Here is a 24,863-nt window from a genome sequence, read left to right as displayed (position 1 = left end):
TAATTTACACTGGTAGTACATTCTCATTGTTTAGCATTTTAGGTAGGTATCAATCTTTTTTCATATGATAGCTCATATGTTGGCATTCCATTTTAGTTAGGATGATCTCGTTCATCCTGAACAGCAGTGCCCAGACTATAAGCTACTGCTGAAAAAGGAGTCTCTTAATATTACAGCGTATGATTCTCTCTGGCAGAAGATACTGATACCGCTTTGTAACAATAAACCTCCATCAATACATAATGCTAGTTATCTTTTCCACATACAAGTGTCACCAAGAAAGTGGGTTTTTTTTGTTAAATTAAAAAACAAACAGCCCAAACCCATCATGGTTTTAACAGTAAATTTATTAGTCCTGGGAAATACTGCAATTCTACCCATCTACTACATACAGGCAGACTTACACCTAGAATCTGCAATCCATGACTGAAGTTTGAAGTGATATTCTTATCCCAAAACTCATAGTTTTCAATCCCTAGACAAGAGATGCATGCTTTTTCTTCTTTAGCTACTTGTTACAAGCTGAGTGTTATTTAAATGAGATCAGTTTATGTCTACCAGAGAAGAAGCCAGTAAAAACTTTATTAGCCATGACTGTTTCTGTACTTCAATCCGAGGTGAATTTTCTACATGAAATACTGGTGCCTGAGGATTCCTCGCATGTACAATGGCACATCAACATATATGTAAGATAAAAACGCATTGAAACCAAGGCAAAGTTTCAAAAAAAGCATCTTGTTGCAAGAGATGCAGTGCTGTCTGGGATTTCCCAAGAAACTAGTACGTACAAGAACACTAATTATCCTGGGGATTTATTACTAATACTGTCTCAGTACATCAACACTTCCTTCCTCTCATCCAGAAGGCCTGGACAATTATAAGACTGTTAATGTAAGAATATAGTAAAACTTTTAATGGTTTCTTGGTGAAGAATTATTTGTAACAATTTAGTCCTCTGTATTTTGGAGGACTAAACCTCACTTTCATACAACTTGCTCTTTTTCTCAGCATAAACAGAAAGCACCTTACATAAAGGGCAACCCCAGAATATTTTCCTGCTGCAGAATCTACTGATGCATGTATACTGACTAAAAAAAGGCTCACTCTTGACCCTTGGAAGATGTTAGCTGTGGCAGACAGCAATTGACTTCCACCTGAACATTTTTTTTATAGTCAACAGATTAGTAGTGCTACTTTCAAAGGCAACTCCTGAATAACACAACCCTCTAAAACAAATAGTGGGTAACACCACGCTCAAAAGTCAAGCTCAATCAGTTGTCTTTTGTTATCCTTCGATTTTCCAACGCATATCCACTGCTGTACTGCCTTCTTCTAGTCATCGTAACTGGAAAAAGGAAATGCAAGTTAGTGCACTCTCAGAAACCAAGAGACAAAAAAGCTAAATCATATTTGAGGTGATTCTTTTTATATACACAATGCATTCATTTGGATTGTATTCAATTTGTTCCAACAGTATGAAAGTACATCAACAGCTAACTACAGTAATCAAAACAATTTGAGGACTGCTTGTATTAATGCACACTTCTTGTACAACAGTCTTCAGAGCAAGCACTAAGTAAAGGCTCTGTAATTCCTGTGCATATCCCCACTCCAAACTGTCTACGAAAAAATCCTACTAGCTCTTGACCATCTCAAGCACGATATTCAAGAGTCCTGTCATAAACTGGTATACACACTGGTACTAATCTTTAAATAATCACGTGTTATAAATTGAGCAAAACTTGTGATCAAGAGAAGGTAAACAGCTTGCTGGATTAGTAGAATTACATCAGTATTTTTTAGTTAGTATTACCTTTTCTGCCATGAGTTAAGTTCCATTTAGTGCTCCCTAAGCTAACACCTGCACCATGCCCGTTAAGAATTTGGAAATGTTTATAAGCTGCAGAGTAGGCTGAGAAAGTGTGCCTCTATCTTTAGTATCTTTTACAACATGGCCCACTACTACTAGTAAGTAAGAAGCTTTTTCACTTGCTGAAAGTAATTAACCTTCAGCTTCCCAGCTAATACAGAGGATCGAAGCACACACATATAAAAAAATTAGAAACATTCTGACACAACCTATATAAACATTTGGCAAAACCTTTTAAAGTCAACTAGGATGCTGCATATTAAAGACAGTATTCCACCTCTTTATTAGAGGATTCATGAGCTGAATCAGCCCCTAACTATACATTTAGAAATTGACTTCTGTTCATTTTTTACAGGTTGGTGGGGTGCATGAGGGAGAAGAGCTTACTTTTAGACGTATTTCCCTAATCCGCTTTGGTGCCATATGACTGACATCAGTGGTTTTTGAATGAAAAGAGGCTAGGTTTTTTTTAATCTTTGAAGAGACACATGTAGTTCAAACAGTGTTCTTTCCAGTAGGATTTGTGATTTAAATATTTAAACAGTCACACTTAAGAGGAACACCAAGATAAGAAAAGTAACATTTTGTTGTTTGAAAGTTTATCATGTGACAGGAAAAGTTAGTGAGCTAGCACCTATTATTTTATTTAACTATATCCTTTGACTCGGAACAGACAATACTCATGATGCTCCTGTATTTGATCTGAAATACAATCCATTACCCTGAAATAAAAGCATATTTTTTCTTTTTTTTATCAAGGTAATGGCAGCAATTTATCAGGAGCACTACTGGCATATTCTGACAAAGGCATTGCACAGCTCTTAATTGCTGTTGCTGAGACTCTAAAAAGAATTAATTGTAAGCCAACTAAGAAATCACACAGTATACAATAGAACCTACACTTCACACAAGATAGAAACTCCCTGAAATCAGTAACCATGTGTCAGATGAATAACACTGTACCAACTACAGCTTTTTCTTTTCACCATTTCAAAGCTGGTTCTCAATAGCAGTATTTTAAACTAACAGCAAAATACGTCCATACATTTACAGAGTACTTTGAGAACTATTTAAAAAATTACATAAAAAGTACAGATGCTTCTTACACAATTACTCCCCTTGGAAAATGGATTTGTCCTTACCTTTCACTCTATGCTAAATTTTAACAGATTTTGCACAATTTGGCGATTTTTTTTTTTTTTTAGGAAAAAAAAAAAAAAAAAAAAAAAAAGTAACAATTATTTGGTAGAGAAGTTTTCCAAAAAGCTGTATTATCATGACAGCCACTATCACCTTCTTTTCCTGGTCAGTTACCAGACAAACAGAAGAGACAATCACTCTTCTGCATTAAGTCTGAAGACAGCTGCTCCTACATGCACTTGAAAAATAATTTTAATAGGGTAGGCTTCCAAGTCAACAGCTGACTTACAAAGTTTAAAACAATTCTGGAGATGCCTGTAAATCTGCAATTTAATCCAAGGACCTCTTCAGAGATTAATTCCTAATCAAAGGTTATACTCAGTACAATCGTTAAATTTTATGTTCTACACATTTAGCAAGACTGATTAAATGTTTGTACTGACATTTATTATTCCAATCCGGATTTTGATGGTCTGGTCTTACAAAGATTCCTAAACTAAGTACTCTTGGCAGCATGACTTAAGAGTACATTTGTAATTATATTTTATGTACAGCCAATACCCAAATTGGACCAATTTCTGCAGATGAGAAGCCTCTCACTGTCATTCCTAACTTGGTAGGCTTAAAAAGTGTACTTAAACCTCCTCCTCCAAAATTCAAACAGCAAGTTAAAAATATGATTTAGCCACGAACAACATTCATCCAAATCTATAAACACAGAACCACCAGAAATCTTCATTAGTTATTACACTAGCGTAGTATTTACCTTATGTATTGGTACAGGCACCACCTATCTCTGCCATCAATATAGATGAACCAGCATTACTTCTGTAGCTATCTTCTAGAAGTTATCATCCTGCAATCAAGAGAAGATACAACAAATTGAGAAAAGTACATTTTACAGCATGAATCAACCTATAGTGCTTCCCCCCATTTCAAAAAAGTCACAGGCTTGGGTTTGCAGATCATTCTGTTGCAAGTTTTACTACTTCTTTCTTAAGTGGTGGAGGATTCACTGCCTTGGAATGGACTGAAATGGCTTAGTGACAGGTAGCATGGCTTATGGATTCTCATTCCTTTCCAATGGTGCACTGCCATGTTAAATCCATAAGTTGAACGACAAAATTTACTGAGGACTAAACAGTAGTACAAAGCTTTTGGGTTTGTGGTTTTTTTTTTAGTTGGAGGTCTTCATGTCTACTATATTCAAGAGCATCTTTTGAACTTCATGGCTTTACCTGAGTCATAACAACTTGCCACAGGTTCTGCCACATGTACTAGATATCCCTGTAACGCAGTGTCAAACTAAACAGAGTCAGGCATCCAACTAAACGTCAAGTTTGCAATGGCTTGCTTCAAACTCTCAATAGCCGAGCTGATATTTGTCAAATCTAAACCAATTCCTTATTTCGTAAGGCTTTAATTTTGTTAAAATATGGTACATGCAGCCTCTTTAAGCATCTTCACTGAAAGATACTGGGCACAAAATACCCCCTCCCAACCCTACTTGGCAATATTCTGTCTACAGTGAGCTGCATTATGTCTTTAGTTTCAAAATTGGTGCCATAAATGCTTTTATCCAAGAAGAAATGTTGAATTAGTGTTGAATTTGGAGAACTTCTAACGTATTGGAGTTTTTCTTTTTTTTTTTTTTTTTTTTAATCTAGACAGCACTTCCATTGCCATGACGTGCAGCTTGTCTTACTGTACTAGAGGAAGATAATTTGGTTCAATTTTGACTTAGACTGAAAAACTAGTTTGCTTTGCTTACCATCTTTGCTGTTTCACAGGCATTTGATGCTTTAAATCAGCTGTGGAATGCTGAAAGATTCACTTGTTTTTATGAAGCCATAAGCCTTTGAGAAGTTGGAGAGAAAGACTTCTTTGCTTATCTTATTTTCTCCTTTGGAATCAAAGATGTTCCTTTAAAAGTGAAACACTACAGAGTTGCAAAAATTTGAAACAGTATGAGTAAGCATCGTTTTGCAGCTTCTTTGATGGAACCGGTCAATTTTTTTTTATTTTTACAGTATTCTGTAGCTGACTTACACGTACATGATTTATTTGGAGGGGAGATCTTTTCAAACTCCCCATGAAACAGTAGGAAGGCAGAAAATAGTATTATCCACTTGCTTTTTTGGGTTAAGTGAATGATATCCTCTATTTTTCTTTACACAAGGATCTGAAGGCATTTTGTACTGTGAACATTGTGACTTCAAATTCTAGGCACAACTGCATTTTGTGTGGAATATCCCCACCACCCTCCAAATCACAAGCAATACTTTGTTTAAGAATGAGATGCTGAACATGTAGAACAATCCATCTCCATGTTAGATGGTTGGATGTTGTGTGGAAGATCTTAAGAACTGCTTGTTCCATTCATGAGGAAAATCAGATGGAAGTGTGGCATTTCAGGGAAACTTTACTTTGAAAATTACAACACTAGTACACAGCTCAAGTTTTATACATTTAACATCTGCTTTTTGAAAGAAATGTTAACAATTTTGAAATGAAATTAAACATTGGTTTAACTTTTCCTCACAAAAGCATAAAAGTCATGGAGGGGAAACTTAACAGGCAACAATAAAAAAAGGTAAAAACAACTTTTCCTTTTAGTAGTCCTCTGGTAGTAAAGATAGAACAACTTCCATTTTTTTTTTTTTTTTTTTTGAGAAGTAATCTGTCTTGGTCCAAAAGTTTAAGAGTGTTTTTAGTATCTGCTTCTGCCTCCACCTCTATCGGATCTGCTTCCACCACGGCCACCACCTCTGGGGGCTCCGCGGCTTGAACTACTGTAAGAATCACGAGGAGGTGGATAGCCCCTTTCCATGGATGGGGGAAGACCCCTGTCTTGTCTTCCAACACGATCACGACCACTTGAGTAGACATCACTTCTGCTGCTTGAGTAACTTTCTCGGCTTCCATATCCATCTCGTGTGCTGCCGTAATCATCATATCGACTGCTTCCACCATAAGATGGCGGGGGCCCTCGTGCAGGTGGAGCACTACGTGAGTTACCTGCAGGGTCAATGGTCAGGTAATATGGCAACACCATAAGTTATATAGAACAATTTCAATCTGAATTTACAGAATTGCTGTATTTAAATGTTTACTGCTACTCTTTTGAACGTATCGAGATGTTCTTAATATAATCTGCCACATTAATGGTATTTAAAGTGGGGATTGCGTATCAGGCAGTGAGTGGATTTTAAAGACTCTGAAGGAATGAAGACGGTGTTTATTCAGGCAGGCTCTTTACTGGGTATTCCAGAACAGCTTGTTATTTTAGAGAAGAAACAGCCACATTTTCCAGAGATAGTTGCAATTCTGAACTGTAGACTCTGCTTCTTTAGCTTATAGCTTATTTAACAAGATGATCAAATGATAACCAACAACTGCACTTTCACTGTAGGGGAAAAAAGTGTGCCACTTCCCCCTAAAACACGAGCAATCTAGTAAGTCAGATTTTATGACATTTGTACAGATTACTACATGATCCTCAAAATAGGTTCTTACCATAACTCTCATATGAATCTCTGTAGGAGCCTCCACTTGGATGATCTGAGTAGTCTCTGTCACGTCCACCACCGTATCCATCACGATCGCTATAGGAGGAAAGACTACTAAGACTTAGTACAAATCAGTGAGATCACAGCAAGAGTAAAATGTGAGAAAAATCCAACAGTAGGTACCTATATCCCCTGGAGGGGTATTCGTCACGTGAACTGGAATGACCATAATCACGATACGCGTAGTCCCGTGGAGGTGGTGCGTAGTCCCGTGTGTCCCTGGAACTAGGATAATCTCTGCTCGAGTAACTACAAAGAACAAGAGTTGAGATGTTAGCCGTATGTCACACCTCAAAACATCAGGGATCAAAATCCTTCTCTGAACAAAAAAAGGTCAAACTAAATTAGTAGAATAATTTACCCATCTTTAGTGCTATAGCCATCATCTCTTGGAGACATGTAGACATCTCTTCGTGATGGCATCGGTTCTCTGCGTGGAGGACCACCGTAACTGTCTCTTCCACGTGACACAGGAGCTTAAGAGAAACAGCACAAAATTTTTAACTAGCATTTTTCCACACAGAAAACTCCAAGACAAGTATCAGCAGACTGTTTATAGCTATTTATTTTTTTTACATTTATAGCTAAGCATCCTGGTAGCCTACATTTATAATACTTTACATTTCTGCCTTGTACAGTTTTAAAGCAGTATGTGAAGGAACATATTAATCAAATCACACCAAATTGTTCCAAACAGCTAGCTACAAGATTATATTGGTATGAAGAGGACCAATAGATTAGAAAAACAATATACCATCCCACAGTGAATTCCAGTTAGGATCAATGACTTGCAACAGTCCCTGAAGAATGACTAAGGTGCTATAAAGGTGACCAAGCAACAAAAATCATTCAGGAAGTCCTTACCTCTTCCTCCCATACTACTGCTACGTACTGGTCCTGAAGGTGCAGATCTTTTAGGCGGAGGGCCTCCACTTCGTGGAGGTGGCCCTCTCTTCATGGGAAGTGGCCCTCGAGAAGACCCTAGAAGGATAAGCCATGAACCAGTTTATTTCTATGATATTCGCCTGAATGACCCTAAAGCCTAAACTACAATAACCTAGGTGCTGTTATTACTGCTATGTGCTCAACACTAAACCTCTAAAATTAGACCTCAAAGCCTTCTCTTGTGCTCTGACCACTGCTAGATGCTGCTGGCAGAACTGTGAGCCCAAGTTAACTCTCCACAGCCTAAGATCCTGTCAAGAACTGTCTTTTAGAACTTATCCAAAAGCCACAGGGTGTGACACAAGGGAGAAAGACAGCTGATATCTGTAATCAATCACAGCTTAAATGCTCAAGTTACTGTTCTCAGAAGACAAGAGCCACCTGGGAAGATGTACTAGAGAAGATCCTACACAGAGAGGGAACAGAGGCACTACAGAGTCTGTAGAACCTACTTACACAGACCCTTCAAGACAGGAGCTTTCACTATTTGCAGGTTTTTTTCAGCATTACAGCTTTTACTGTTATACCTCAGCTGCTGCTTGCTTTTTCATTTAAGCAACAGTTTTGATACTGAAGTCTCTGAATAAGCAGCTACATCTTAATTTAAAAAATATCCAGTATCAAGTAATGTACTATCCTTCCACTTCAGAAAGCTTCAACTCAACACACTACTAATTTTATAGCAAGAAGTAAGGCTCACCTTCCCTAACTTCCACTATGATCTGGAAGGATCAGTCCTAGAATTTATTAAGTTTAGACCTCTTGCTAGCAAGAATGAAAGACAGTTCCCTTTCCCTGGTGGAAGAGAATCGCTTTTTCAACTTGAATACCAGAAAGCTTCCTTTCTCACGTGCAGGGCAGGAGTTTTGCTTTTCTTTCATAGCCAAAAGTCAAGTGGAGTGTTAGTTGTAGAAGGGAATCTTCATATTTGAAAGCTTTTTCTTAAGGTGTACTTGACTAATCAAAAATGTGACTAACTGCTGAGATCTTATTTCATCACTTTAATAAAGAACAAGGAGTGCACTATTCAGCTGTTTGACTTTTTTCCAGTAGGATTATTGTCATCTTCCAATGGGATTGTCTTGTATGTTGTCCAAGTATATAATGAGAGGTAAATACATACCCAAGTGACTCCCTCTTGAAGGTGGTCCTCTCGCGCCACTTCCGCCTCTTCCACCTCTAAGGCCCCTGGGAGGACCTCTGCTTCGTGGAGGGGGTGGCGGCCCACGCCTGCCACCACTTTCAAAGGATGGCTTGGTTGCTTGTTCCACTTTAATTGCTTTCCCATCTAATGACTAAAGAAGAAGCTGCTTTACTTACTGCTCAGTCATGTTTGTATTGCTTAAATTAAGCCCCTCTTGCTTCACTATTATAGGGCTTCCATTTTATAAAGTTAGAGCAACTCTAGAACTGATTTCAGTCTTCAGTATTAGTCCCCATGTACTCAGCAGCATGTTGGGCCTAATTTCTACAGTACTTCATTCTTGTGGTATTGATGAAAAAAATACAGAGCAGCATCAAAAAGGACTTTCAGTGAAAACACAAGTGTCCAATGATTACGGCAGCCCCATGTCATTTATTCTGTAAATGAAACACGATTTATGATCTCCAATTTACTTTCAATTGCCACGGACTTTTGTACCAAACTAGGACTGCGCCAGTAGTTACAGGATTAAGCTGAAGATATCTTAGCTTCAGTTGGGATTTCTGGCAATGGGGAGGCCGTTTAGTACATTTTCTTGATGTCCTGATAAAACGGTGATCACTGAAGTATTTAGAAGTAATTTCAGCATCTACAAAGCAGACCAAGTATGGTAATTCACCCCTCTTTTTCTACTGTTTCAAGCTGGGTTTTCATAAAAGGTGACTGTCACAATTTACTCTATTACTTGCTTTTCCAGAGTGGAGGTGCTTTGTGGGTTTTGGGTTTTTTTTTTTGTTTGTTTGTTTGTCTGAGGGTTTTGTTGTGTGGGTTGGTTTGGTTTTTTTTTTTTTTTTTTTTGGGGGGTAGGAAAAAAAAAGTAGACGCTTTTTCTGGAATATAGACCTGTGTAACAGGAACTCTGCAGCCAATTGTTATACCTTCAAACATGACTAAGTGGTAAGACATCGAGTACCTAAACTAATTAATCAAATTTGTGTGATATTTCACAAACAACACTTTCAGTTAATTATAGCAGAGCCAAGATCACAAGCTCCACTGAAGTTAGGTTACTGCACAGATATCCTGGCAAACATGAGTTATTTGCCTTTTTAGCAGACTTAAATATTGCACTACTTTGCTGCAATAAATGAACAAGAATATGACCGCTACTAATGTCTTACTCTGAGCTGCTGATAGCATATCCACAGGTCCAGCTTGATCCATTCTGAGGAAAAGAGTTAAGGAATACTAGCAAAATCATATTGGTCTCAGTTTTGACTTAGTAAAAAATATTTTACTTATGGAAGGTTCCTCAAAATGCCTTTTGGCCTGACAAGCTGCAACATTCCAGGAGCACTACCTCTAATCACTGGAACTTCTCAATTTGTATCATGTTATTTTGCCAACATCATCATTCATCTGTCTCAGTCATCCTTCTCAAAAGAGCAACAGTGGGCTTGAAGCCTTAAGCTTTGCCACCATGACCACTGCCGTCCTCAATTTCATAGCAGATTCTTGACTGTCTGAAGTTTGGAAACCAAACATCATCCCCTTCTGCTAGCATGGGTTCTGAAAACCTGGATGCTAGGTCCAACTTATTTCCTTTTTTATATAGAAGGTATAGTTTTCCTTATCATTTCTCCTCCTATTTCCTTCTGCCTTGCACTTATGCATCTTACCTAGGCAAAAGATAAGTCCAGAAAGACCTTGCATTTAGGTCCAAGAAGATTTTTTTTTTTTTTTTGGTTAACCAGAAAATACTTGTCAAAGTTTGTCCTATTTTAAAGCAGAGGGGACAACTTCATTTTATAGGTTCTTAGCTCAAAGAAATGTCTCATCTCACTGAGCAGATAAAATTCACACAAGCCATCTCAGAAAAAGGAATTTTTTTCAGTGAGACCAAAGCACCAGCTGTCAACATGAACACTCATTATTTGGTTTATAACCTTGAATCAGAGTGTTACAGTAGCATTTTTAGTATGATATGGGCACCATAAAATGAAGTCACCTTGGTGCTAAAAAGCAGGAAAGTAATTTAAGATACGAGTCATTTAAGGATAATAGATTGGCAATCATAACAACTCCTGTATATGGAATGAGCAATCTATACAGTTTTGTAAGGTGAGCCAGGGAACCTTGACCAACAATTAGAAAACTGTCCTGCAAACTGTACAACGTTCAAACAGAAAAGATGAATTAAATTTGGGTAGTTTTGGGAGTGGGGCAGAAATCAAGCATTCAGAAAAAACTGTTACAGAAACTTCCACGAAACTGCATCCTAACACCGCATAGGGCTCTCCTCTTCCATGGATCATTTTACTGTTCATGGCTGCAGTGACTCCACGATTTCTGCACATTCCTTGATGGCATATTAAGTGGGCCTCTTTTCCAATATATTCAAGAACTGAAGGTCATTTCTTATCAGGCTGAGTTTCTACATATTCTATCACTTCTTTACCAAAAGAACTGGAAACACTTTGTTGATTAGAGGAAGGTAACCTTCTGTAGCGCTGAGTACAGTGTAGACTGTTGTTTGCATTGTAGTATTTGCTTCCAACCTCTTAAAAGTCCAGCTGGCTTGGCAGGTCTACACCACAATCACATCTTTGGCTTGTCCTGCATGTTTCCTCTAAGGTCACAACCTCTCTTTAATTACCCATTTTATCTTCAGGACTTAAAATCACAAGATCATGAGGAACTGCCTACTGCACGGAATGGCCTTTACAGACTTGGGAATATTCACACTTGTGTCCAGATAGGTATGTGCATTTCATGACACCAGAATGTAGACTCTACTACTGTGATTTAAGGCTGCTCTTAAAGAAGGCTAGTATTTGCTACTACTAGTGTTTCTTCGGTGCTTGCTCAGACATGCTAGCATTGATTCAATTCTGTAGAGAAAGTAATTTAAGTGAAAAATCTCCACCCCCACTCAAAAAATCATTATCTTCTGACCTCTTTCTGCAGGACTGAAAATTAATCTTCAACAAGCAAGCGTGGACTATTCTATGCTTTTCCCATTTTTGAATTAAATACAATTAACCCCTTCTTTCCCCCCAGCCAGAAAGGAGTAAAACATTGGGTACGTTTTTAACATTTGAAAGCAAAAAATCAAATGCAAATTCACTCTTCCAGAAGCTAATTCAGCCTCTTCCACTGGCTGCAACTTCAAATTTCTTCAGAATGACAGAATGAGTAAACACACTGGCGATGCAGAATTCTTCCCCCTGGCTAGACAGGTCAACTCACTCCTTACAGGCTGCTCGAACTATCGTCTGTCTGCACAGTGCTTTTGCTGATGCTTCTTAAGTGCCTGAAAGTCTCATGAGCACTCCAATCCATCATTTCCAAATGGTCAGAAAAACTTCCCAAGTACTAATTTATTACAACGTTCTCTTCCTGCAGCATGCCTCAAATATCACTCCCTCTCAGATCTAGGATGCAGCCTTTTTGAGTTACAAGCAATATTTATTGTCCAGAAGGCTTTCTGAAGATGAGGATGAGACTACCTCATGAACCTCTTCCACATCTTTCATATCCATGGTTGAACAAAGCTAGACCAGTACAGAACTGGAACTATACACAGTAGCACCTACATGTTTGTTAAAAAGGTCACTCTAGGTCAAATCCCAAGTGAGGATGTTGTTTTCATATGCTATTTGCTGTTCATATTTCAAAGCAGATGATGAAGGTACTTTCAGATTTGTAGTGTTGAAGACAGAAACCATGGTAGAGATGATCCACAAGGCAGAACTTCCTAGCATTTCTTGACAGTGATGCAGATGGTACATTCCAGAACACGTAGACATCACATCAGCCGCAAACATTCAATCTCATTTAGCTACTTTAGTAAGCACTACTCTCCTGAATGTTTCCAATCCAAGCAAACACATGCCACAACATTCAATATTTACAACAGCTGGTGATTATTTTCAGAAGGATTTTCATTTGAAAGCTGCACTCCACAAGTACTTAGGATTAATGATTGAACTCCTTTCAGTCTGTCAATTAATTGCTGATGCTTGAAGTTACCTTCTAGGAGGGTTCAGTGTAACAACTACTTCAGAGGAAATCAGTGTTTAAGAACTGCAGTGAACAAGGCTTCAGAACTGTAGGAAACTACACAACAGAGAAATAAATTCAATAATAGAAGCACCTTTAAGGATGCTTAGGCTGGTACAGCAAGGACATTATCTGACTTGTCACTCTCTGCCTTGACAAAACCTACTAACTTCTTTAAAAAGGAAGTGACTCTCCTAAGAAAGTAATATTGTCATGAGGTTGTCCTGAAGCACCCAGAAACTAAGTACACACAGCAGAAAGCCTGCTGTAACACAAAACAAGAAAGTTTTACTATGTGTTCACTGTGAACACTACAACAAGCTCATTTTCTCATTCCCAAAGTGCAAATATTCGTTATTGTTTACCTACTGACTGCAATGACTGACATTTTCTTCCACTTCAATGTCTTATGCTAAGAAGACAATTATCAAAATCCCAAGTGTTAATCAGAATCAGTAGAGGCTTCTTCACCTTACATGAATGGCATCTCAGAGACGCTGCTTAAAGAAAGGCCAATGCAGTGTGACCTTAACATGACCGTTCAGATTATGCATGAAAGAGCAGAGTCTGAAATTCAAGTTAACTGAGAAGATTGTTTTTACTGCCTAAAGCAACACCACCTCTATGAAGATAAGCTGCTGACCATTAAGTTGCTTGCAAACTTGCACCTAGCTTTTCAAACACATGCCAGAACAGGCACAGATCACAGTAGCCTACCATCATTTGACAAACTATCCTGGTATTTCTCAGAACTTTTGCTCCGAAGTCTTCGGTTTTCCTTTTTCAAGGCATTACATATGCATTAAATTTCTGTTTCCTCTTAAAGTCTTATCACTGCATTGTAGGGTGTAAACAAGCAAATTCAATTGCTGGCTAACTGCAAAGCTATTTCACATTAACTGGCAAGACAGTCCTCATACATGCCAAGTAGATTGCTGATGCAATTCACAAATGTAGGAGGGTTATCTACGGATTACCAGATAGCACATCAACACTCCACCACAGTAGGGAAGTCCATTAAACCCACGTTAAAGGAACCATTAATAGCTTTCAGGTAAGCCACTTTCCTAAACCGTAACTTACACAGTACTGCAATTTAAACATGATAAAAACGTTATAAGAGACATGCAAGAATGAAGAACTGACTACTAAGCAGCATTCCATCACCAGTTAAAAAAAAAAAAGACAGTATAACTGACAGCCAGCCTTCACTTTCTACTGTCAAATCCATAATCAGGAGAAAGTGATTCTAGCTTCATAGAGACAGAGACATTTTGACAAATTTGAAGTTATGACTTGTCTTCAAGATGTTCTAACCCATTGTTGTTCCAACTTTTATTAGCTGTTAATTTACCTCAAAGATCAATACTGCTGGTCAGTAGCAACAGCAACATGTAACTGGTCTTAATTCCTACCTTTCCGTTCATATCTCTGGCAGCATCTTTTGCATCTGCTGGACTCTCAAATGTGACAAACGCAAATCCTCTGGACTTGTTGGTTTCTCGATCTTTCATCAAAAGGACTGCAAAAATAAAGCCATGTTACCTCTCCTGTAATTAGGCAGCAACGCTTAACCTTTATTTAACCTTTTAAGCTCAGAACTTCTTAGAGGACGTGAAAGCACCATCATTTCAGATGATCAATGCCAAAAAAGTCATCACAGCTATGCTGTTGCTTTTAATTTTTATTATTATCTTAAAATAGAAAGGTTTTTCTTCTTACCTTCCACAATGCGTCCATATTTGCCGAACACAGCCTCAAGGGCTTTTTCATTAGTCTCTGTGTTCAGGCCCCCAATGAACAGTTTCCCAGGACGATCTGCTTCAACCATTTTGATTCTGCAAATGACCTATTAAAAGCATAAGGTTGTTATTAACAAAATATCAAGACTGCAACAGAGACTTCCATACTACCTCACAGAATAGAAATTCCTTCTCTCCTCAAAAGTAGGAACAAGTTTTCTTGAGCAAGTTATCAATTAAGAAATATGATGTATAAAGAGCATTAAGAATTGCAATTTTTAGACTGAAGCAACTACAACTGGTACTGCCTTCAGCTACTTCTTCACCTTATACAGTCTATTTCAAAACGATAAAGTTAACTTTAAAAAGTGGAACAAAGCAGTGCTAATAACGCTCAAGATCAAGTGGTATTGGTGAATGTGAAAACTCTTTCAGGGTTACAGTATTTTTGCCATTAATGGCAATCCTAGCACTCCCTCTAAATCCTGTCATAGATATTTCAAAAGGTTTATTTAGTATGTCAAAAGAATACCAAAATATTAACTTTCAAGTCATCTTTGGTCAATACTCCAAATTAAGCTCCTTCTCTGAATTATTTAACGTACATCAAGACTACACCAAACTCCTGGCCTACATAACGTGTCAGCCTGAACGGATACCAAATCATCACCGCAGTTGTACACAGCAAGGCCGCGACTATTCAAGACGGTGGGGGGGGAAAAAAAAAAAAAAAAAAAAAAAAAAGGCGAAAACAAAGCAAAACCTCAAAGTGCCTGGCAAAACGCCTGGCGCCTGTGGACAAACGCTGCCCGCAGGCCCCCGGCGCGGCGGCGGGAAGGCCGGCGGCAGCCGCAGGGACAGGGCGGGCCCGCGCAGCTCCCCCGGCGCTGAGGGGACAAAGCGGCCCCCGGGCCAGGGCGCGCGCGCGCGCGGCCGCCCCGCGCCGCAAAGCGGGGAGGGGGGGGGGGGCGCCGGGACCCTCCGCCGCCTCCAGGCGCCTCCACAAAATGGCGGACATCTCCGGCCGGGGACCGCGCTCTCCCATCCGGCGGCCAACGACCCCCTCGGCGCCAACCCCACCTGCCCACCTCAACCCCGTTTTGAGCTTGCTCGCCCAGCCCTCCGGGCGCTTGTTTTCTTTTTTTTTTAAAAAAAAGAAAAAAATCAAAACAACCAACCAATCCGCCCGCATCCTCCGCGGAGGCCCGCGCGGCGGGACCTCGAGCAGAACCCCCCTCACCTAAAATGGCGGCCACCGCGCCACACGCGGTTGGGGTACACCCCCTCTCCCCCCCCGCCGCCCCGCTCCCTCCCCAGACCAGGCGGACAGGCCTGGCTCCGCCGCGCCTCGCCCGGCCCCCACAGCGGCGGGCGTGCGGAACGCAGCCCCCTCACCCCCAAGCCAGGCTTGCCGCGACCCGCTCCCGCCGCGCAGGGCCCCGTTCCCCCCCACACCCCCTCCCCGGGCCCGCACAGCTCGCCCGGCCGCGCTCACCTCCGCTCCTACCGAACCGCAACTGCGCAATGGGAGCGAACAAAGGCGCTGCGCGCCTTTATACTGCTGACGTCACCAGGCGGCTGGAGCCCCGGATGCAGGCGGCGGCGGGCCCGGCGCGGGGAGGCCGCAGCCCCCACCCACACCCCGCCGCCGGGGTCCCTCGGGGCCGCCACCGCCGGGACGGCTCCGCCCGGGGCACCCCGGCCCGCCATGGACACGGGTGGGGTGGGGGGTGGGCCGGGAGCCGCAATCGGTTGACCGCGGCTTGATCCTCCCGGCTGGGAAACCGGCTTCCCGCTTTTGTCTGCCGGGTCCTCCTCGCCCCGCTTCTGAGCGGGATGCCCGAAGGAGCGGTTGCATCGCTCCTTTGGAAGCAAAGTCACTCGCGATAGGGTCAGTTTAATTTTGGGGATGTGTCTGTGCGCGAGGTTACTCCCGTTCAGCTAAAACGGTCTGAAAGGCATTTTTAGTTTAATTAATCCATGTGCATGTCGATATCCCTTCGTTGGAGACTTACAGTAAACTGAGAGAAGCGTGGTTTAAAATGAAATATGTTGTTGGTAGTGTCACCGAAATCGGGAATGAAAACTCCTTAACGCTGGGTGCAGCATTAACGAGCAGGCATTACTTTATTCAGCCGGGGACATGAGGGGGTCATCCCACCTAACATGCCCACCGTACATTACAATAGCCAAAGCTTATATCACTGTTACATACGTATTCATCAAATTTCCTAAAACTTATGATCTTATTTACATAATCATTACACGTGTGGTTTAGGTCTCTCAGGGGCTCCCATGGGGGTTGTTGGTTATCTCTAGCAGTCTCTGGTGGTCTTTGGAGAGAAGCCTTTCCTGAACTTTGTCAATACTTTGGAATTGGCCTTTCTTCAGTTTATGTCTGCACTTTCTTATCTCCTGTCTAGCTTCAGCTAGTTCATTATTTTTCAGAGGGCCTTAATCTTCAAGGACAAGGGCTTCTGATTGGGACTCTCCCAATTTACACACGGAGTCTCTCCATTTACCCATTCCCCAGGAGGTGTTTATCATGCTTGTCTAGCTCAGGGACCTCTGTGCAACCAACAACATGTTGCAGGTGTTCGACTAGTTGTTCTTATACTACCCTAAACAATTTTTTTTTCTTCACCCATTTTCCAACAAGAGCACTAAGTGGTGCACTTGTTCAACTACTTTTTAATTATACCCGGAAATTCAACTGTGGCTATTTTCTTTTGCTGGCTAAACTCAATAGCTGGAAAGTTAGGAGGAAGTCTGTGCATACAAAAATTGGCTAAGTTTTCATAATTTGAATCTGTAGATATCTAAACCGGTACTAATCTGTCAACAAGGTCTATTAGAGTCACCCAGTCTAATCACCACTCAGTCTTTTAATTTAAAAACAAAAACAGATTTTTCTGTTACCTTCTTAAAAACTAAGTGACAAAACCAAAATGGAATCTGACTGATCATGTATTCTGTGTGGTTTTTAAACAGGACAGCTATTTTTCAAGTCTCTGTCTCCATTCATCACCTTTTATAAAAATTCCAGAAGCACGGTGAATTTGGTCACTGAAAACTGGCAGCCAGGACCTGTAGATAATACCTATTCCTATTCCTTGAAGAAGGACCCTTAGAATTGGTTTCTACAAGATGCAAAAGCTAAGGACTTGCAGGCTCCTTGAATGTTTCAGGATTTCATATATCTCCTGACTCATCCTCGTGCCGTAAGAGAACAATGCCAAGATGTATCACAGGTCAATTATTCAATACACTTGGTTCCCATGCTGAAATCCCACTAGAATTAACCAGAGGACTTGGAACCTGAAGTGAATCCCCTGATCCCAGGTTTGATATCAGGATGCCAACCGCTGGTCCCTGTGCCTTCCTGGGGTTCTGCAGTGCTGAGGGGTGCCTGTCAGGTCTGAGGAGCTGGTCTCCAGAGCCACTCCATAGTCCTGTACTGCACCTGCGTTACCTGTGGCAGGTCACCAGGTGGTTTTTCTTAGGGCTTTTCAGGGGGTATCTGTGCTGTGTAGTAGGCAGCGGTGCCTGGTACCCATACAGTCTCTTCCTTGTACATACCATTAATCTCTTTCCTTACAGGAACCATAGCACACCTTCGCTGAGAAGTCTCTACAAGAAAAAAAATGCTGCCTTTTGCACCTGTACCTTACTGCACTTCTGACTCCTTCCCACACTATTATTTGTACCAGCTGCATGGAGGGGTAGGAGGGGATGTGTGAGGTTGAAGCTGTCAGAAACAGTGTCGTTTCCTAGGCTGTGTTGTCTTGTAAGAGTCATAGGAGACAAAGAATACGGTCCACCAGCCTATTACTTTATCCACTTTCTTAACACATGGGATGGACATTGCTCAACTCCTCTGTGACTTCTGTTCTCCCTTGTGGTATTCTACAGACCTTTATTTCTGAGAGGTGCCGCAGAGTCTATAGACTCTACTGGTACTGCCCAGTGCCTTACAGTTGTGGAGCTGCATAATTGTTGCATCCTGATAAGAGAACATGAGACTCTGTACTTTTATCTTCAGCTTTTCAGTCTCCTCTGTTCACATACTGATACTCAACTACTCTTTGTGTTAGGGAAAGCAGAAGGCAACATTGCTTTAGACTGCCTCATAGATCTGCTGAGAATACAAAAGAAGGTAGCTCTGAAACTTCTCTAGACTGTAGTACATACTTAAAGATGATCGTCTTTCCCGCATAGATGCTAAGAGTTTCTGGATGCTGTTACTGTGCATGGGAAAAGGGAAAGATGACCTTCTGTAAGGAAGTGGGAGGGCACTGCATGTGATAACAATGCAGTCACTGAAGAATGGCATAGCTAGATACTCATCCAATTATCATATGAAAAAAGGTTCAAATTCTAGTGTCAGTACAGAAGAATTTAAACCTCAGATGCTCCCTGGAATGGATAGTGAACACTAAAGCGAATTGTTAGCCCTGTAAGAAACATGCTAAAAATAGTCTCCATCTGTGTGAAGTCTCTGCATGCATCTATGATCTACGGTAGTGTATTTGCTGATCACCTCCCAAGTAACTGGAAAGATAAGCAAATGCAAACTAAAGTATCTTTTTTCTCCTCTGATTAAAAGAGTAAAATATTTCATGGGTAATTCCAGGCTTCGTTTTTATTAACACGTACTGTACATGTAGCTAGATGGGATTAGTATGAATATAATTACATTTGAAACAGCATTTGAACATAACTGCTGTGATTGTGTTAGGATCTTCTATCCTTCATCCTAAAAGATAGTTTCATCAGGCTTCTCAGCAAAAACTTAGTTCCATCTGCACTGCAAACTGGAACAGTGTTTTACTGTATTCTACTAGTTTATGTATGGTCTTGCTCCAAGTTTAGTGAGACAGATCTTTTTCCTAGAGGATCTATAATTTTTCTAATTCTTCCCCCTCTTTTTTTTTTTTTTATTTTTTGTAAGTTTAAATTTTTGTGGAAAAACTACAGAAATCTTCAGAAAACAAACTGCCATCTGAATGGAAACTAATCCCTCTTATGTTTCATTCAGTAGGAAGTTCAAGGCTGAAAAGCCATGAGAGTTTCTTTTGCAAATGTCACTCAAAGTCAAATTTTCTGATAGGAAATTAAGATAGTAGTAAGTGGTCCTAATACTGGCTCCTGCAGAGTAGGAAACAGACTTAGATGGGATAACTGGGCAAACAGAGACCAGAAAAACTTCACCAGCCTTTACACAGAAGACAATTGCTACCTAACTAGCATAGATATACTTGCAATTAGGTATGTTATTTACAAACCCACATACATATAAACTTTGTGTCTTTTCATTGATAACCATAAAAACAAGCCCACTAGATGGGAGAGGTGGACAACATCCCATGAGGGTAATATTTTATGATTTTTTGTGGTAGCTTTCACCTCAAATGTCACTCTCTTGAAGGAATCCTATGATGTTTAACAATGTAGTTGAATTTACACTATAAATTTGTTGATACAGAGGGCAGTACTTTGGATCTCCCTTGTACCATGCTGCATATTTGCATCAAACATATTGGCCTTTTACCAAGTTCATTATACTTTGGGTTTAAATTGGATAAAGGGTTCAGGAGAGCTGGGGAATAAGAACTAATGAATACGTAAATAATCTGATAAGACTCATTGTCCTGGTTTGGGCTGGAATAGAGTTCATGTTTCTTCTTCATAGCTAGAATAGCACTGCGTTTTGGATTCAGTATGGGATTTGGTATGAGAAGAATGCTGATAACACACTGATGGTTTCAGTTGCTGAGATTTCAAGGACTCTCCAACTCCCAGTGTCCTGCCCATGTGCAAGTGCACAGGAAGCGGGGAGGGAGCACGGCCGGAGCACCGGACCCAAATTGGCCAATAAAATATTCTATATCATGTAAGGTCATGCTCAGTATATAGAGGAGGGGTGACCGGGAAGGGGGGACTCCCTCTCGCTTCCAGGATGGTGATCACTAGCTGGGAACTGGCTGGGTATCAGTCAGCGAGTGGTGAGCAATAGCATTGTGTATTGACCGTTTATACTTTCTATTATTGTTACTGTTTGATTTTATTACCATTATTAAACTGTTTTTATCTCAACCTGCATGTCTTCCTTTACCCCTCCAACTTCCTCCCCCACTCCCAGGCAGGGGAGGGTGGGTGAGTGGCTGCGTGGGGTTTGGCTGCCGACTGGGTTCAAACCACGACACTCATGCAGAATGAATAAAAAAAGGGAATGTAATTCCCTCTAGATATATAGTAAAAAACTAATAACTGAAAAGATCGGTTTAATACTTTCATGGCAAAGAGCAATTTTCTAGGCAGCTGTCATTTGATAGGTATTTGTAGAAATTCAGTGGTTTTCCTCTGTAGAACTCAGACTAGAGTGGGTCAGAGCAGCACAAAATAATTGTTTCTGGCCCTAACTTTGTCAACCATTTCTAAACTGGAACTCCCAAATGTGCTTCTCCCAAATCACCCATTTGGGGTCTAATTGTGACCGTTTTCAGTTTAGCCATACAAGGTTAATCACAGGTCCCTAAGACAGCTGGAGCTGCCCAAAATAACTCAAATTTTCTAGGCTCAGCTGAAAAGATACAAGATAAACAATAACTATGCTGCCTTTATTCTTTCTCTTTTTGCCTGGTGCTGTCCAATGGTAAGGGCAACTCACTGCTGAGTGATGAGTTGGGTAAAACTGTTGGACATGGAGGTTTTGCAGGGGTAATGCAAATGTAATGTCACAGGTTGGAAACCAGAGTGGCTACAGCTTGCCTAAACGGGAAGTACAGAGAGGAAGATGGAGGTGTTGTCTACCCAGTACTGACAGCAATGCCTTCAGCGCAATGTCTCAGACGGCAGTATCTGCCTTGCCATGGTAGCACAGAACTCAGCTTGAGGCCATCACTTGTACTTACCTTGTTCCTCAGACAGGTTTTGCAGCTGTCTGCGAGTGCTGCTCCTGCCATCGCCACCTGAGCAAGCGCACCTGGAGCTTGGCGTCATCTTGGTGGCACCTCAGTGACCGCGTTGTAACAAGGAGCCACAGGACACCATGAGCTGGTACACATCCTGCTGTTGTTGGCTGCAAACATCACAAGCTTTTGAACCAGACATCAAAAAAAAAAAAAAAAAAAAAAAAATCATCAAATGTAACTCACAAAAGTTGCAGATAAAAATTACAGTACAAAATCTTGGATTCCCACCCCTAATTTCTGAGGTGGTAAAATCCAATTTAAGTCTTTTGCTGCTGTGCTGGGGGGCTAAAGCCTGTAAAGAGGTTTCTACGCATCACCACGGAGGACTTTAGGGAAAAAGACTGAGGTGAGGGTGGAAGACAAGACGGGAATCCACTTCCCCAGCGAGAGGGAGGGGACAGCCCGCCCAAACGTCGCGGCCTCCGGAGCGGGCCCGGCGAGGAGATCCGCCGCCCTGCCTCAAGATGGCGCCCAGCGCCTCACCCCCCGGCCGCGCAGGCGCCGTGCCCCCAACGCTCGTGACGCCAGCGCTACCGTTCTCCGCCTCGGCTGGGGCCGCCTCTGCAAGGCGCTGGCCGGGCGGTCGGGGCTGCAGCCTCAGCTCATGGTGCCTTTGCCCCTTCAGGCTGGAAGATGAGGCTGCTGGCGGCCGGACTCTTGTTGGTGACACCTCTGTGCGCCGCCTTCTACCTGCCCGGCTTGGCGCCCGTCAGCTTCTGCGAGGAGGGCGAGGAGAGCGAGGGCTGCAAGGTGAGAGCCCTCACGGAAGGGCCCGGCACGGGCGGTCCCCCACACCCACACCCCCCCCCGCTTCTCCCCGTCCCCGCTCCTCGCCGAACGGCAAAAGGGTTTCCGCGGCGAGAGCGGGGAGCACCGCCGGGTATCCCCCGTCCCGCTGCGTGCGGGCCCCGACCGTTCTTCAGGCGGAAACCTTTGCTCCGGGAAGCTAACCATTCGCCGCTCTCTTTCCCTGGGTGCACCCGCTGGGTTTTGTTTTTTTGGTTTTTTTTTACGGTGAAAACCTCCCCTTTTCCCGCCGAACTTTCCAGCCGGCGCCGGGAGGGCCCTTGGCCGGTGCCTCGTTCCTTGCTGCAGCCTTCCGTGTCGGCGGCCCCGGCGTGGCCCAGCCCGTCGGGGCCTGTCGGAAGCCTCTGGTCCCTCCGCCGCGGGATAGCGAGCTCCGAAACTTGTCACAGCTCCTGCCAGCTAGCGATCCGTTTAGTGTCCGCCGCACATTTGTTTTTGCAAGTTTGTGTTTTCATACTTTTTCTCCTGCTTTTCCCTGTTTCAGTCACTAATCGAGCTCTTTGTGAACAGACTGGACTCGGTTGAATCGGTTCTGCCGTATGAGTATGATGCGTAAGTACATTGCAACAGCTTCCAGAAGCGTTTGGAAAGCCTGTATTTTTTTCAGTGCAGTGATGCAATTCCTGATACAGTACCTGTGTTTCTTGTAAGCAATATTTTCAGTGTAGGGGTGGAAGAATAAATCCAGTGCTCAGCATCAAGAATGAAGTACAAGAGGGTGAAAAGCATGAAGGCCGCACCTGTGCCTCCTGACCATCCTCTGTTATTGTTCAAAACAAGGCTGCTGGGTTTCTAATGGGTGTATTTTTTTGAGTTGAGTACTAGATTTAGTGTCGACTGTTTGATATGTTTGAAAGTTCTTCCTGTTAGTCAAATTTAGGGAGACGGGAGCTTTGTGTTCCTTGTTCCTGGCAATCAAAAGAGATTGGAAGAAGAATAATCATTGATATTTGTCCTTTTTCCATCAAAAGTCTATATCTGAGTCTTGGTTTTTTTTATTTTGATTCTTGTCTGTGAAAACTATTACCTGCTTTTGCAGATATTTATAGGCCTACAATGCAATGATAAACAATACGATTTGCAGTCTTGCTGTTGGGCATACAGAAAAGAGAAACTTGCAGGTTTTCTAGGTCTTACCCTGTGCAGTGCAACAGTAGCAGCAAGACCAGAGACTGGCTCCAAAAGCCCACAGTGTCTCTATTTGCATTAAACTTTATGGAAGCCATTGAATTAAGGCCACTTATTGAGGAAAAGTAATTAGTCACTGAAAATAAATGATTTTTTTTTTTTTTCCCATAACCTACTGCTACCCGTGTTTAAATAGCGAAGATCCAGAACGGTTACATTCTTTCTCCCCTGTTTAGCTGTTTCAGGCTGCATGCAGTTGGAAAGAATTGGTGAATGGTGTTTGGCAGTGCGGCATATTAATATTAAAAGCACTTCCCTTTGGAACATGTTTCATGTTAAATACAGTTTGTAAAGATTCCTTTAAGAAAGGGTTGTAGTTGTTTTTCTGAAACTTTTTTGCAAGAGAAATGGGCAGTCCGTAGCATAGTCTCTTTTTTTCCTAATATGAAACATTCTATTGTTTCTTTAAATTGCTGTTTGAAAAGGGTGCTTGGACTAAGCATCATGCATTTTCTTAAAGATACTTCAGCGGTGATATATTTTGGTTGAAATTGATATCAAAATAGAAATATTTCTATATAACATATGCCAAACTTCTTTGCAAAGGCAATCGTTTTTATTAACAGTGGCTGATCCACCAAAATAAGTATGAAAACTGCCATGTTAAGGGCATAAGAAATTGTTTTAGGGCTGATATTTACAGTTATATGCCAATTAAAAATTAAAGGTGATATCTTTCTACTTGTTTCAGTTTTGACTTCTGTCAAGATATGGAAGAGAAAAGACCATCAGAAAATCTTGGACAAGTGCTCTTTGGGGAGAGAATAGCATCATCTCCATATAAGGTTGCTTTATCCCTTGAAGTTGATCCTGTTTAAATTTCATAGCTGTCATTCTGATGGCTGTAATCCATAGTCATAGCTGAAGATTTGGTGATTGATTATTTACTTCTTTAAATACAAGCTTTATAGTCTTTATGTAATAAAAACAAAATCCCCTCCCACCCCAAAGGTATCTTAGAGTGGCTAACTAAAGTGAGGAAGCTGAGCCAGTAATCATTCTTCTTTCCTATTCTTCTGTCGTAGAGAAGTCCAGAAACTGTATCTTAAGCAGTTCTTTAGCAGCTAGGTGTATAACGTGTTAGGTGATCTGAAATCATTAGTTTTTAAAATGTAATATGTAATATTAGTTTTTAAAATGGAGGCTGTAAACTGGTGGTTCAGGAACTTTCATATACTTGGTTGTACTGTTGGGCAACTTCTAGAGTGGGAAGGGGTCAAGTTGGGGCTTACTTCCAGCTTTTGCCTGCTTGTATACACTTAACATGTTGTCTAAAACCAAATTTTTCATTGTTGATGCACCCACTTGAAATCTTCTGTCAAATAAATATATGGAAGTATTTTGTAGTTTAGGTATGTAATATTTTTTTGTCTCACACCCTGCATTAGCAATGAACAAATGTAGCATTTCTAGAAAGCTGTA

At 41.4% G+C, this 24,863-nt stretch overlaps 2 protein-coding genes and 1 non-coding gene across 5 annotated transcripts in view; 1 reads left to right on the top strand and 2 right to left on the bottom strand.

The window, feature by feature from the left end:
- Positions 1 to 329: 329 nt before the first annotated feature.
- On the bottom strand, positions 330 to 16,051 carry RBMX (RNA binding motif protein X-linked). 3 transcript variants are annotated; one of them, XM_042807092.1, is made up of 11 exons: positions 15,968 to 16,051; positions 14,453 to 14,579; positions 14,146 to 14,252; positions 8,648 to 8,819; positions 7,444 to 7,560; positions 6,941 to 7,055; positions 6,703 to 6,828; positions 6,527 to 6,630; positions 4,782 to 6,028; positions 3,777 to 3,866; positions 330 to 1,345 (listed from the first exon to the last, which is right to left on the bottom strand). In XM_042807092.1, the coding sequence occupies exons 2-9, from the start codon at positions 14,559 to 14,561 to the stop codon at positions 5,721 to 5,723; spliced, it is 1,158 nt and encodes a 385-aa protein (XP_042663026.1). In that variant the 5' UTR covers positions 14,562 to 14,579; positions 15,968 to 16,051; the 3' UTR covers positions 330 to 1,345; positions 3,777 to 3,866; positions 4,782 to 5,720. The 3 variants fall into 3 exon arrangements, with proteins under 3 accessions (XP_042663026.1, XP_042663025.1, XP_042663027.1); XM_042807091.1 differs by having other exon boundaries at positions 3,777 to 6,028; XM_042807093.1 differs by having other exon boundaries at positions 3,777 to 6,028; positions 6,527 to 6,615.
- Positions 14,322 to 14,394, bottom strand: LOC116963946. The gene has a single exon (XR_004408476.2). It is a non-coding gene; the product is annotated as a small nucleolar RNA SNORD61 (small nucleolar RNA).
- Positions 16,052 to 21,980: 5,929 nt separating the features above from the next.
- The window catches only part of LOC104364471 (transmembrane 9 superfamily member 2), a 34,127-nt gene continuing 31,244 nt past the window's right edge, over positions 21,981 to 24,863 (top strand). The window contains 3 exon segments of the mRNA XM_042807312.1: positions 21,981 to 22,196; positions 22,738 to 22,805; positions 24,133 to 24,226. Coding sequence (XP_042663246.1) covers positions 22,080 to 22,196; positions 22,738 to 22,805; positions 24,133 to 24,226 — 279 coding nt within the window. The 5' untranslated portion in view covers positions 21,981 to 22,079.

This window comes from Tyto alba, unplaced genomic scaffold (assembly GCF_018691265.1).
Source record: "Tyto alba isolate M040663 unplaced genomic scaffold, T.alba_DEE_v4.0 Super-Scaffold_5, whole genome shotgun sequence".
NCBI classification, from domain to species: Eukaryota; Metazoa; Chordata; class Aves; order Strigiformes; family Tytonidae; genus Tyto; species Tyto alba.
The sequence above is the reverse complement of the archived record's forward strand: the minus strand, read 5'-3'. Positions and strand labels throughout refer to the sequence as shown.